General features: G+C 39.3%; 1 protein-coding gene across 2 annotated transcripts; it reads left to right on the forward strand.

The window, feature by feature from the left end:
- Window positions 1-8,294: 8,294 nt before the first annotated feature.
- Window positions 8,295-12,505, forward strand: LOC114648963 (BTB/POZ domain-containing protein KCTD21-like). Of its 2 annotated transcripts, none has more exons than XM_028798324.2 (2): window positions 8,295-8,589; window positions 8,645-12,505. In XM_028798324.2, exon 2 carries the CDS (start codon window positions 8,684-8,686, stop codon window positions 9,506-9,508), a length of 825 nt encoding a protein of 274 aa, XP_028654157.1. In that variant the 5' UTR covers window positions 8,295-8,589; window positions 8,645-8,683; the 3' UTR covers window positions 9,509-12,505. The 2 variants fall into 2 exon arrangements, with proteins under 2 accessions (XP_028654157.1, XP_028654156.1); XM_028798323.2 differs by having other exon boundaries at window positions 8,297-8,483.
- The last annotated feature ends 404 nt before the right edge of the window (window positions 12,506-12,909 follow it).

Here is a 12,909-nt window from a genome sequence, read left to right on the forward strand (position 1 = left end):
CTCCATTCTTGAATCAAAGGTTTCTTTTAAATGCAGGCTGGGTTCAACTCACACATTATCCATTGGGACATTTAGTGTGTTCTTTGTAGCCATGGTTGAATTTGTTCACTGAAAATATAAGTCTGTATAACTTAAATTGGCACCAAAAATAAGCTCAAATGTAACAGGATACTTAGAGAAGTCTTTAACAGAGATCATATAAAATCTACACAGGCTTTGACTGGCCACAGTATTCATGGATTCAGGGGACAGCAACACTAACCACATCAACACCCTGGATGGAGTCATGAAAAGTAACCTAGGTTGAGGTGAACTAAGCTAAAAACTGTCAGTCTTATGGCATTTGGAATTCAGTAACGTAAAATTAAAAAATAAACAAAATACAGTATACAATGTTTTATAAAGCTTCTTGTGATAACAAATCATAGTTATATACTATGTGACATCTACTATACGCTTTTGGGGTGATGATTGACATCCAAAGCTATTCTTCTTTTTATTTTTATTTTATTTTATTGTAGAATCAACTCTCGGCAGCGGCCAGCAGGGTGGCCGTGCGGCACATTCGTACAGGCGCCGTTCTCATCCCTTCGCCGTCATTTCCCCTACCTCTTCATATCTTAAATCATTTTTGAGGCAGATTGAAGACTTAAGTGCCAGCTTAAGTGAAAAACTAAAGAAAATATACTAAGTAATTGCAACACAAACACTGACTTAATCAGTCTTAACGCAAAAAGATGCAGATGAAAAAAGAGAAGAAGCGGGCAGTTAGGGTGGAGAAAAGAAGAGCTGCTCAGGAAGCAGCAAGCGCATCAACCTCTGAGCAAATGGATGCTAAACATACAGAGAAAGAGGATGAAAACTAGGAATGCTCAAGTCAAGTGTATTCACTGCAAGTTATCATTATTGATAGTAAATAAAGGCTGAAATAAATCTATCTTTTAGCCATCATTTTACCATTATCACCTATGGAAATTAAGTAGATAACCTAATTGGCTTAAAAAAGGGCATGTTTGGAAGTTTTAAAACTCTGTGTTTGAAAGTTTTCAGCCATTTCAATATGAACTGGATTGGAACTAAATTGAATTGTAGATAAAGATTGAAGGTAAAGCTACCATAAATGATATATTAAAAAAAAAAAAACGTAGCTATGTATTCAAAACAAAAAAAAACATTTTAAGGAACATCCATTTTCAATGCACATACTGTACCTAGGATATACAGACATGAACAACTTGGTGTGAGTTCTATTTAATTGGAGAGTTTTTTTTACCAGTTATTAGATAGATAGATAGATAGATAGATAGATAGATAGATAGATAGATAGATAGATAGATAGATAGATAGATAGATAGATAGATAGATAGATAGATAGATAGATAGATAGATAGATAGATAGATAGATAGATAGATAGATAGATAGATAGATAGATAGATAGATTATGACTTAGATCTTACCTTACAAGTGATACTTGTAGGAATTCTAAAAATCCCTAAAGGGTCTCAAACATGTTGTCAGACCTTGGAAAAAGTAATTTAAAAAAATGAAGTATACAAAGAATGCATCATTAACACATCGCTATTTAGTGGGGGAATATGTTTTGATTTTGTGCTTACTCTCTGGGGTACCTTGCACTTTGCTCTAACTAGAAAAGACCACCATAAGAAAACGGACATAGCAAACAACACTGCCATCTCAAAGGGCTGTGATTCTTATTTTACAGCCCTGTTGTGCTCTCTCTGTTGTTTTTGTAGTTCTCCTGAGGGGTACTGACAAACCCAACACAATATAAAGACATTAATCACAGGTACTTGAAGGACTGAGTCCGGTGAAGGACTGAGAATTAGAGCATTGTGGTGAGCACAGGCCATTCAGTACAACAAGCTTGCCCATCCTCTAAAATAACATCAAATCAGATGTGAAGGTCCCTAAAGTTCCAATGTCTACCAAGCTACTTGGCAAATTATTCCTTGTGTCTGTGGTTCCTGGTCCTAAAAAAAAAAAAAACTTCTAACATTTGTGCAAAGTTTTCCCTTAACAAATTTCCTACTGTTTCCTCATGTTTGTGTTGGACTGTACTAATTCCCTTCATAATTTTAAACGCTCAAATCATGTCACTCTTATTCTCCATCTTCTTAAACTGAAAAGGTTCAACTCCTTCAATCTGTCCTCATAGTTCATACCCTGCAGCCCTGGAATCAGCCTAGTTGCTCTTCTCTGGACATTTCTAGTGCTGCTATGTCCTTTTTTTGTAGCCTGAAGACCAAAACTGCACACAGTACTCCAGATGAGGTCACACCAGTGTGTTATAAAGCTGCAGCAGAACCTCCTTGGGTTCCTAGGGTGCTATGTAACATAACATTCTGTTTGCCTTCTTAATGGCTTCTGAACACTGCATACAGTTGAATGTAACTAGTCTACTATGACTCCTAAGTCCTTTAATAAGATGTACCTTGACTTTTCAGACCTCCCATTGTTTATTCCAACCTAAAACTTTTACTTCCCCTGTTCAGTATAATACCTTATATTTACTTACAGTACATTAAATTTCATCTACTATAAATTTGCCCAAGTGTGTGTGACATCTGATATATCTCTATGTTGTCTGCTCTTCCACCTAGTTTAGTGTCATCTGAAAACCAGCTTACAGTTTATATTAATGACAAAATCATTCATGTACTGCATATTAAAAAGAGCAGCAGCCCAACTCTGATGCCTGAGGGACACCACTTTTAACATAAAATAATTCTGAAAAGGTTCCCCTCACTATAACATTTTACTTCTGTGTTTGAACCAATTTTGTACCCTACAAAACAGCTCCCTGAATACTCACTTGTTTTAGTTTGGTCACTAAACATTCATTTGGTGTCTTATGAAAGGCCTTCTGAATCTCATGATGAATATTATCATATGCACCTCTATTATTAAATATTTTCGTTACTTCGCCATAGTATTCTGGCATATTAGTGAGATGCTTCCCCTTCTGAATCCATGCCGACTATTTTCTAATACACTTGTTCTAGCCATATGCTGCTGGATCTTTTTTTAAGTTGACTGGCCTATTGGTGACCACCATAGGTTGATCATGAGTAATTTAGATAATAAAGACAGATGGATGAAAACAACTGTTGCATTTCAGTGAACTTGCACAATACTATACTTATTAACCATTCCAAATGAAACTCAGTTTTCAAATACAGTAAAGCATTTTATGAACCCCTAACCATTAGGTGGCACTTACCCTGTTTTCTTTGTGTGGATCCCAATGCCCCAGTGTGGTGATTGCAACACAGTGCTGTAAAAATTGGCATGTTCCTTTGGATGAGACATAAAAAGATGAAATGAAAAAAATAGTGTCCTGGCTAAATTGCTCATGACAGCCTGTAGTACTAGGGTGTTGTACCGTGTTAGCCATTATGAATGTAGAGAAAAGCCAAGCAAAATGACACCTTTTATTGGCTAACTAAAAAGATTACAATATGCAAACTTTCGAGGCAACTCAGGCCCCTTCTTCAGGCAAGATGCTTGCCTGAAAAAGGGGCCTGAGTTGCCTCGAAAGCTTGCATATTGTAATCTTTTTAGTTAGCCAATAAAAGGTGTCATTTTGCTTGGCTTTTCTCTACATTCATGACAGCCTGGTCATTCTCTTCCTTAATCATTATTGACTAACTGTCTCTCTCACCCCTTCACATAGCTGAAATCTAATGAGCATACTGGCATAAAAATGGCTGTCGTTGCATCATTCAGGTGGATGATATACATTGGTGAGTACTGAAGTGGTCTCCCACTATCTACCTAAAGCACTTTGAGTAGGTTAGAAAAGCACTATATAGATGCACTTAATTATTATTGAACCCATTTTGGCCATTATAGGCACAAGATAGAGCCAACCATAGAAGGGATGTCATTTCATCAAAGTAACACTAAATGTGAACCCACATAGTGTGTCTTTGGAGTAGGTTGGTCTCCAGAGGAAACAAACAAATGCACAAGGACAACATGTATGCTGTGTACAAAAGGCACCCCAGGAAGGAATTGAAAGGAGGTCCAATTAAAGTAAACTGTCAGTGCTAGATATTTTGCAGCAGTTGTGTCCATGAGGATGATAATGACCATGCACTGTACTGTGAGATGGCAATGCTACCCACTGTGTGAAAACTAACACACCCCAGATTGAAATGATGGACTAAGCACTGTAAAGTAATATCGCACCCTGTTGAACACGATGATGATCAAGAGTGAGAAGTAGTAAAGAAATCTGCAGTCAGTGCAATATTATCATCTAGAACACAGGTGTCGAACTCCGGTCCTCGAGGGCCGCAGTGGCTGCAGGTTTTCACTCTAACCATCTTCTTCATTAGTGAGCCGTTTTTACTGCTAATTAACTTCTTTTGCTTTAGTTTTAATTAACTTGACTCAGGCCCCTTAATTGTCTCTTTTTCCTTAATTAGTAGCCAAACAAGCCACCATATGACAGAAAAAACAGAAAAATCAACAGATTTGGAAATGTCTGCTGTGGCAGAATGAGAGCAGCAACAAGCCATTGAATTAAATAACGGGCTTAATTAACAGCAAGAATCAGCTTCTCATTAAGAGACTGGTTGGAGTGAAATTGGTTGGAGTTTGAAATCCCAGTTTAGCTGGTCATCTGTTGGCTCGTTTCACGTCTCATTTCTGTTTGGCTGCCATTTAATGAAGAAACAAATCAATTCAGAGGACTGAATCCTTAAAAACAGGGCTATTGAAATGAAGGGAAAATGAGTTAATTAGCAGTGAAAACGGGTCACTGATTAGGAAAAGGGTTAGAATGAAAACCTGTAGCCACTGCGGCCCTCCAGGCCTGGAGTTCGACACCCCTGATCTAGAATATGAGAACAATGATGACAAAGAGCTATTGGGGAAGCTCTGCCTGCTATGCCATTATGCTGATATCTACATACAGTATGTTAATGATATTGAGGCTATGTGCTGGATCAGTACTAGCTGCTTTTTCCTTGTGTTACCTCCTAAAGGAAATAACGAAGTTAAATCAAATTAATTTTTATTAGTCACATACAGTTATGCACACAGGGTGTAATGAAATACTTAGTTGTTAATCTCCAAAACTGTGCATTAGAAGAAGAATATAAAAGACATTGAGCAATAAAAATAAATGTGTTCAAAGACAACATAATGTAAATAATACATAATTTGATAAAAAAGAATTAAGAAAAGAGTATGACGTAGCCCTAAGCACTGTCCTCATTTAGGATGGACTGTGGACAGAAGCTCCTCCTTGGTTCCTCCAAACTGGTCTTCAGGAAGCCTTTACCTGACTGCAGCACAAAGCAGAGGCTGTTGTTGGGATGGCTGGTATCACTAACAGTTTTCGCTGGCCTGGTGTAAAAGTCTGGGAAGTTGGAGAGTGTATACCTAGTGATGTGTTCAGCTGACCACACCACTCTCTTCAGAGACTTGCCGGTTCTAAATCAGGCATTAATACTTCATTCCAGGATATTTTCAATAGTGTATATGAACTGTAGAAGTGTTTTAGTAATTTAGAGGACAACCTGAAATCCCTGAGGAGTCTGAGTTGATAAAGACATTGCTGTGCTTTCTTCAACAAAGTGTCAATTTGCTTAGAGCAGGTCAGATCATCTGTGACATGGACACTGAGATATCAAAAACCGTAAACTCTCTTCACATAAACGTTTTCAATACTAAGGAGATGGTAGCACCTCTGCTGTTTTCTCCCGAAGCTCACAATCAGCTTTGTCTTACTGACATTTAGGTGAAGACTGTTCTCCTGACACAAGTATAACAAAGTTTTCACTGCATCCATCCAGTTAAGCCTATTCATTATTGTTGGAGATCTGGCCCACCACAGCTGTGCCAATAGCAAATTTTGCAATGATCTTAGAGTTATGTGCTGCCATGTACTTGTATGTAAAGAGAGAGTACAGTAGAGGACTCAGAACACAGCCCCGTGGAGTGCCTGTGTTGAGAGTGAGGGATGATGATCTATATCCACCCACCTTACCCCACCTTGGGTCTGCCTGTCAAGAAGTTAAAAACCCATTTATTCATTTCTCAGTGAATATCAGAACAATCAGCAGAATTTTGATAAAACAGTTTTATTAAACATTTGTTTTATTAACAACATAAAAGCTTGTACACCTTGAAAATAAAAAATTTGATTTAAATGAGCTGTGGCAAAAATAAATACACCCTACAAGAAATTCCATCAAATCTAATATTTTGTATGCCCTCCATGATTTTTAAGAAATTCTTCCAAATATGGAATGAACAAGTTGGCAACAGACTGCCACAACTCCTGTAACTTTCTCCATTCTTGAAGAATGAGCTCTTTCAGAGCATGAATGCTGGATGGAGAAAGATGCTCAACCTGTCTTTCCAGAACTCCCTACAGGTTTTCTGTTGGATTGATATCAGGTGAGATGCTTGGCCACTGAATCACTTTCACTCTGTTCTTTCTCAGAAATGCTGCAGTAGTATATTTTGGGTCATTATCATGTTGAAAGAATGCCCAGCTGCCCAGAGCATGGAGAGGTGGTAGCACTTGCTTCTTCAGTATTTAAAAGTACATCTCTGAATTAATTATGCCATCAATGAAGTGCAATTCCCCAACACCTGCAGCACTCATAGAAACCTCACAGAAGAACACTGCCAACACCATGCATTTATCATTGTATTCCACATCCTAGCAACTCTGTACAGTTTGGTTGCCATCAGTTCCAAAAGGATATACCTCTGTCTTACCATTCCAAAGTGAAAAGTCTCAATAGTCTTAACCTTTGTCACCATGGGCCCTGGCAAATGCTAAATGTTTGGGGTTTTTTTGTGAATGAGCATTAGCATTGGCTTCCTTCATGAATGACACCCTTGCATGCCACTCCTCTGCAGTGTATGTCTTATTGTGTCATGGGAAACAATCTCACCATGACTTTCCACTGCTTTAACTAATTGTGATGAAGTTGCATTGCAATTTTCCTCAACTTTTCTTTTCATAAAATGCTCATGTCGAGGTGCTAGCTTCAGTGAACAGCCTGGATATCTCAGAAAGCTTGCCACAAGTCTATCCATTCTAAATTTCTGAATCACTTTTGCTACTGTATTTCGATTGATTAGCAATACTTTTACTATTTTTCTTGTAGCCTTGATCTTTTTTGTTTAAAGAAATGACATTCTTTCTCAAGTCTTGTGACCTTTCTCTTCATGTATTGCCATTATTCTCAGCATTAAATGGGAGGGGATTTTACTTGTTTAATACCCTTGTTAATTTTCAGTTATCTGATGGTCACCTGTTTGATGATTGATTAGACTCATCTGTTGCTGAATTCCTGTTAATTAGCATTTTATCAAATATTATTCCTAAGACCTTCATTTTTGCACCATAGTCTTAAATCATTTTGTTAAAAATAAAATTCCAGTTTTGTTTCTTGCAATGACAAATCTCATTTGCAACTAATAAACCAAATTTGCTGGACTGTTTAATGATATAGGATCCCATAGAAATTATTAATTCTAAAGAGAGACTGATGATTTTCTGGAAAAAAATCTTTTGGGGTGTACTCATTTATGCTGATTACTGTAGATGACTATGCCTTCGTAAATTGTAGACTTTGCTGTTGTGATATGCAACAAAAAGTCTAAAACCCCTAAACATTCACTTTCAAGCTTTAAAAACGTTAAAATTTAAGTATGTGAGGTGTCCTTCTTTGTTTATGTATTAGTTATACGTACTGTACTTTTATTGTTCAAATGAAATACTAATGTAGTGGATACATCTGTGGGTGTAGGTCTGGGGGACCCCCAAGAAAATTCTGTTTAGGGTTTGACTTTGGGCAGCACTGTGCTGAACTGCAGTTTATAAATAGCATTTGCACATAATTCCCTGTACTGTTAAGTTTCTGTCCAAAGACTATACTACCTGTTGTGCCATCCTGTAATCTACATCGAATCATTGTAGTGATGAGTACGCTCAGTCACTATCAAGTGGCAATGTTACCTTTTGTGACACCATACACTCATATGAATTGATCCTTTTAAGAGGTACATTACACACTGTGCCATTGGGTCGTGCAAAACAACTGACATGAGAAGCAATCCTTTCTTCGTGCAACCTTACAGCATCTTTAAACAGGAACTAAGGTGTTTGCATCCAAATGTCGCGATTCTTCGCTAAAGGGCCGGCTGTCCTGTGCGTCCCCAAGCGCCTCACCGCACAACAACACGTGATCTCTCCTTTTGTGATTAGTCAGGCACCGCCCCTCGTTCGCCACTGTCTCTTTAAAAGAAGGGCTTGCCGCGGACTCGCCTACTTTGAAATGTGACGCTCGGTCCGTAGACGCAATTTACTTGGGGTTGGCTCGCTCGTTCTCTTCTTTCTGTTTGCTGCTTCTTGGCTTTCTCAGGATCTCGAAGTGTAACGTCCCGGGCTGATGGGGCGCTTCTATGGACCGGACAGCCCGAGGAGGAGGAGGTATAAAGTTTCGCTTTCGCTCGCCGTCTGATGTAATTAAATCGCGCTGTTATGCAATGCTTGAATCAGCTGACTGAAAGCAGTAAAACCGGCAGCTAAGTATTAAGTGTGGAGAAGCGTTTTGTTAAGTTATTTATTTGTGCACTTGTTTCACTTTCAAGGCATCGTGTTAAACAAGAAGAGGAAAACAGACCTATATCATGCTAAACTTGAATAACCCGGAGAAAAGCGCCTTCAGAGACCCTATTTCATTAAACGTCGGGGGCCAAGTTTACACGACCACCCTGGGCACGCTGACCAAGTTCCAGGACTCAATGCTGGGCGCTATGTTCAAAGGGGAGCTACCGCTACTCAAAGATGACAAGGGCAACTATTTTATCGACAGGGACGGTAAAATCTTCCGGCATATCCTCAACTACCTGCGCTCCAGCTGCCTGGACCTCCCGATTGGCTTCACAGAGATGCCGCTGCTCAAAAGGGAGGCTGACTTCTACCAGATCCGACCGCTGCTAGACGAGATCGGACAGCAGGAGGGGCACGACGTCGTCGGGGCTTGCAGTCGCAGTGCCGTCCTCAGTGTGGACGTGAACTGTCAAGATCGCGTACTGCACTTCAACTGGAAACGGGCGCCCGAGAACTACGAGCTCTACACTTGCTCCGTCAGACTCCTCACAGCCAACGTCTTCTGCACCTCCTGCGCAGTGGTCGAACTCTTGTGCCGCGCCTTCACCTACTGGACGTCTGGGGGCGCTGTGTCGCCCCTTCCCCTGGAAGGCGAACCCTGTTACTTGAGACTTGAATGGACGCCGCGTCCACCCGAGTTGACCCTGGAGCAGTATAACAAACACCGTTACCGTCAGTTAAAAGCACCTTGTGGACGGGAGATTCGTGACAGTCGCGGCTTAGTGGAAGAGATGCTGAAAGTGGCTTTAGCGCAGGGTTTTAGGGTGGACTCCATATTTCCGGACCATTCGGATATTTTAAACTGCAGCTCCCTGCGCTTCGTCCGCTACTGTACCAACTAATAGTGGAGGTGGACCAGGGACTCCATGGTTTCCTTATAAACTACCGGCTCTTCCACTGAGGGGGAACTTAACACTCATGCAAGATCAATGCTTTTGTAATCCTACTCAGCAGTGCCAATGAAAACTTTTGTGCACAGCTGAAAGTCAAAAAACATTCTTCTTAACTTGAAATCCATTCTATAAAACTCCCGAAAAGGCTGTTACAGCTTAGGCAATTTTTAACTAAATGCTAGGAATATGAACCCTTTGGAAAGGAGTAAGCTTCATACTTCTATGATGATTGGCAAATGACCAGTATCCTCTGGAGCAGAAGCAGACAAGTACCCGTTTTGCACAGAATACACAAGGACGCTTGAATTCATGTTTTGCAATATTTTTGGTTATACTTGAAATCATTCTTAACTGACGTTTTAAATGGAATTTTTCATAATGTTTTAGCAGATTTGAGAGGCAGTTACAGTCTAGTAAAAAAAGCTAATAAATAGTAAGAGGTCAAACTGTGCTTTACCATAGCAGTAATTATAACAGTGAAATGTTTTGTGAAGGAATTTTGAAAAGTGAAATCTGAAAAAGGAGAGAATTTGAACTCTGTTAAATCTTTCAAAATGCAAAATAAAATTATACTGAACATTTAAGAACTGAATCCTCATGCCATATCATACATGACATGAATCCGTAACACACCAAAGCAGCCTTAGAAATGCACATTGGATGTTGCCAAAGAAGCCTATATAATGCATTTTATAAAATTTAGATGTAAATTTCTGTCATTCACTTAGGGTTTGAAAATCAGAATCTAATGATTCAAACCTCCATCCATCCATTATCCAACGTGCTATATCCTAACTACATGGTCACGGGGGTCTGCTGGAGCCAATCCCAGCCAACACAGGGCACAAGGCAGGAAACAAACCCGCGGGCAGGGCACCAGCCCACTTTAGGGCGCGCACACACACACACCCACGTACACACTAGGGACAATTTAGAATCGCCAATGCACCTAACCTGCATGTCTTTGGACTGTGAGTGGAAACCAACGCAGACACAAGGAGAACATGCAAACTCCATGCAGGGAGGACCTGGGAAGCGAACCCGGGTCTCCTAACTGAGAGGCAGCAGTGCTACCCACTGCGCAACCGGGCCACCCATGACTCAAACATTTCTCACTAAAAGTAATTGCGGAAAAAAAATGCAAATGTTCTATTGGGCGTTTGATATAAATGGAAATGCTTCTCGCTTCCAGGGTGCTCCCTTCATGGAGTTTGCATGTTCTCCTCATGTCCGCATGGGTTTCCTCCAACTACTGCAGTTTTCTCACACAATCCATAGAAATGAAGGTTATGTGGACAGGTGTTGCTAAATTGGCGGTGATGTGTGCACTTATGTGAGTGTGTTCACTCCGTAATGGAGTGACACCCTGCCCGGGGATTACTCCTGCCTCAAGCTTACTGTGATACTCTCCAGCTTCCCTCCATCCCTCCTCTGAATAGGCAGGTTTTGGAAATGGATGGATAGAGGGATGAAGATGCTTCATTAAATTGGTTACAATTTGAAGGTGGAAGCAATTATACAGAATAAGGCACAGTTAATCAGGTGTGGTTTATACTTTTCTTTACTCATGGAGAAAGCAGGATAGCACAGCAGGGTCTCCACACTTGGTTACTGTATTCTCAGTGTTCATTTTGGCCTTCTTGTAGCATCTCATGTTTCGTTTTACCCCACAGACATAATGAAGTAAGTTCCATTGCTAACTCCAAACTGACCCTGTATGTGCTTGTGTCCACTCAACTACACGGACACCCCCTGTAATTATTGGTTCTTGCATTTTGTCTTTCTGTTTGAATAGATTAGGGTTTGCCCAAAGCCATTTTTGGAAAGATGAGTTCAGAAAGTGAATAGATTATTAATTGTTAATTGAATTCACCTCTGTCAGGAAATTCTTTAGGTATCCTTTAAAAATTGTATTATTTTAGCAAGTAATACTTAAATGATGAGACATATTAAGATAAGAGACGTGGCACTGTAGCACAGTGGTTAGACTTGTTGCTTTCCCGCTCCAGGAGAGTGGATCTGGATCTCAAGTCTATGTGCAGTTTGCATGATCTCTCCATGTCCAAATGAGTTTTCATACAGGTACTCCAGCATTCTTCCTACATTCCAGGAACTGGCACATTAGTTTTAACGGAAGACTGTAGCCTGTGTGGATGTGCGGATACCTGTGCTCTGCTCCACACAGAGATGATTTCTGCCTATGACCCACACTTACAAGGACAGTCTCTGACTCCCCTAACCCTGACATGTTGCCAGTCCACAACAGGGCACATTCATTCACCCACCCACACTCTGACCAAACAGGGCTCAATCTAGAGTTGCCAATACATTTTTTTGTTTTATTTAATAGTTATGTAATAATGAATACAACTACTGTCAAAGCTGCTTAAATTTAGTGTTGTGAGTGAAGCTGACGTTTAAAACCAAAATGTATGCAATGTTAATACATTTTACTAGGTAAATTATTTGCAAGTGATGACACCCCAATTATATTAGTCTACTGGAAAGTACATTAGTATTTCAGAGCAATGTCCAACTTGAATATTTAACAAATGTTAAATAATATTAATTATTTACAATTGTCTAGTGCTTTTCTGTCCTACTTAAAGAACTTAACAGAGACGGTGGGAACCACGTCAACCACCATCAATATGTGGCATCCATCCGAATGATTTGGTAGCAGCCATTCTTGTGCCAATACACTCACCACATAATTGGAATAAATTGAGTAGTGTTTAATGTATCAGAGTTGATTTCTTAATACATTAAGTCAATCTGAAATACTGATGGTTTGAGAGGTTTTAAATATTTTCTGGATATATAAAGTCACATCTGAAATATACGGAGTAAATTCTAAGTATCTGTGTATAGTCAGATTTAATATGGATTCAATTTTAAAAAGTTAGTCAAAGTTAATTTGCAGTACTGTGTACAATATTAGGTACATTTAAAAAAATTTTAAATAAAAACTTCTAGATTTTGAATAATTACAGTGCTCAGTGCCGGCCAGTACTCACTGGTACTTCTACATTTTGCACTTTGTTTTTCCACAAAGTTTTCCATGTGTGCTGCGGTGTTTTAACCATAGCAGTAATTATGGTAGTGAAATATTTTGTGAAGGAATTTTGAAAAGTGAAATATGAAAATGAAAAAGGAGAGAATTTGAACTCTGTTAAATCTTTCAAAATGCAAAATAAAATTATACTGAAGATTTGAGCACTGAATCCTTATGCAATGTCATAAATGTCATGAGTCTGTAATACACCAGTCTTAAGTGCACATTTGATGTCTCCAAAGAAGCCTATATAAAGCATTTTATACAATTTGGATTTACATTTTTGTCATTCAGT

The sequence above is a fragment of the Erpetoichthys calabaricus genome, chromosome 3, assembly GCF_900747795.2.
Source record: "Erpetoichthys calabaricus chromosome 3, fErpCal1.3, whole genome shotgun sequence".
Lineage (NCBI taxonomy): Eukaryota > Metazoa > Chordata > Cladistia > Polypteriformes > Polypteridae > Erpetoichthys > Erpetoichthys calabaricus.

Bases quoted from the DNA above. Each gene is read 5' to 3' on its own strand.
- LOC114648963 (XM_028798324.2), top strand. From the start codon at position 8,684: ATGCTAAACTTGAATAACCCGGAGAAAAGCGCCTTCAGAGACCCTATT.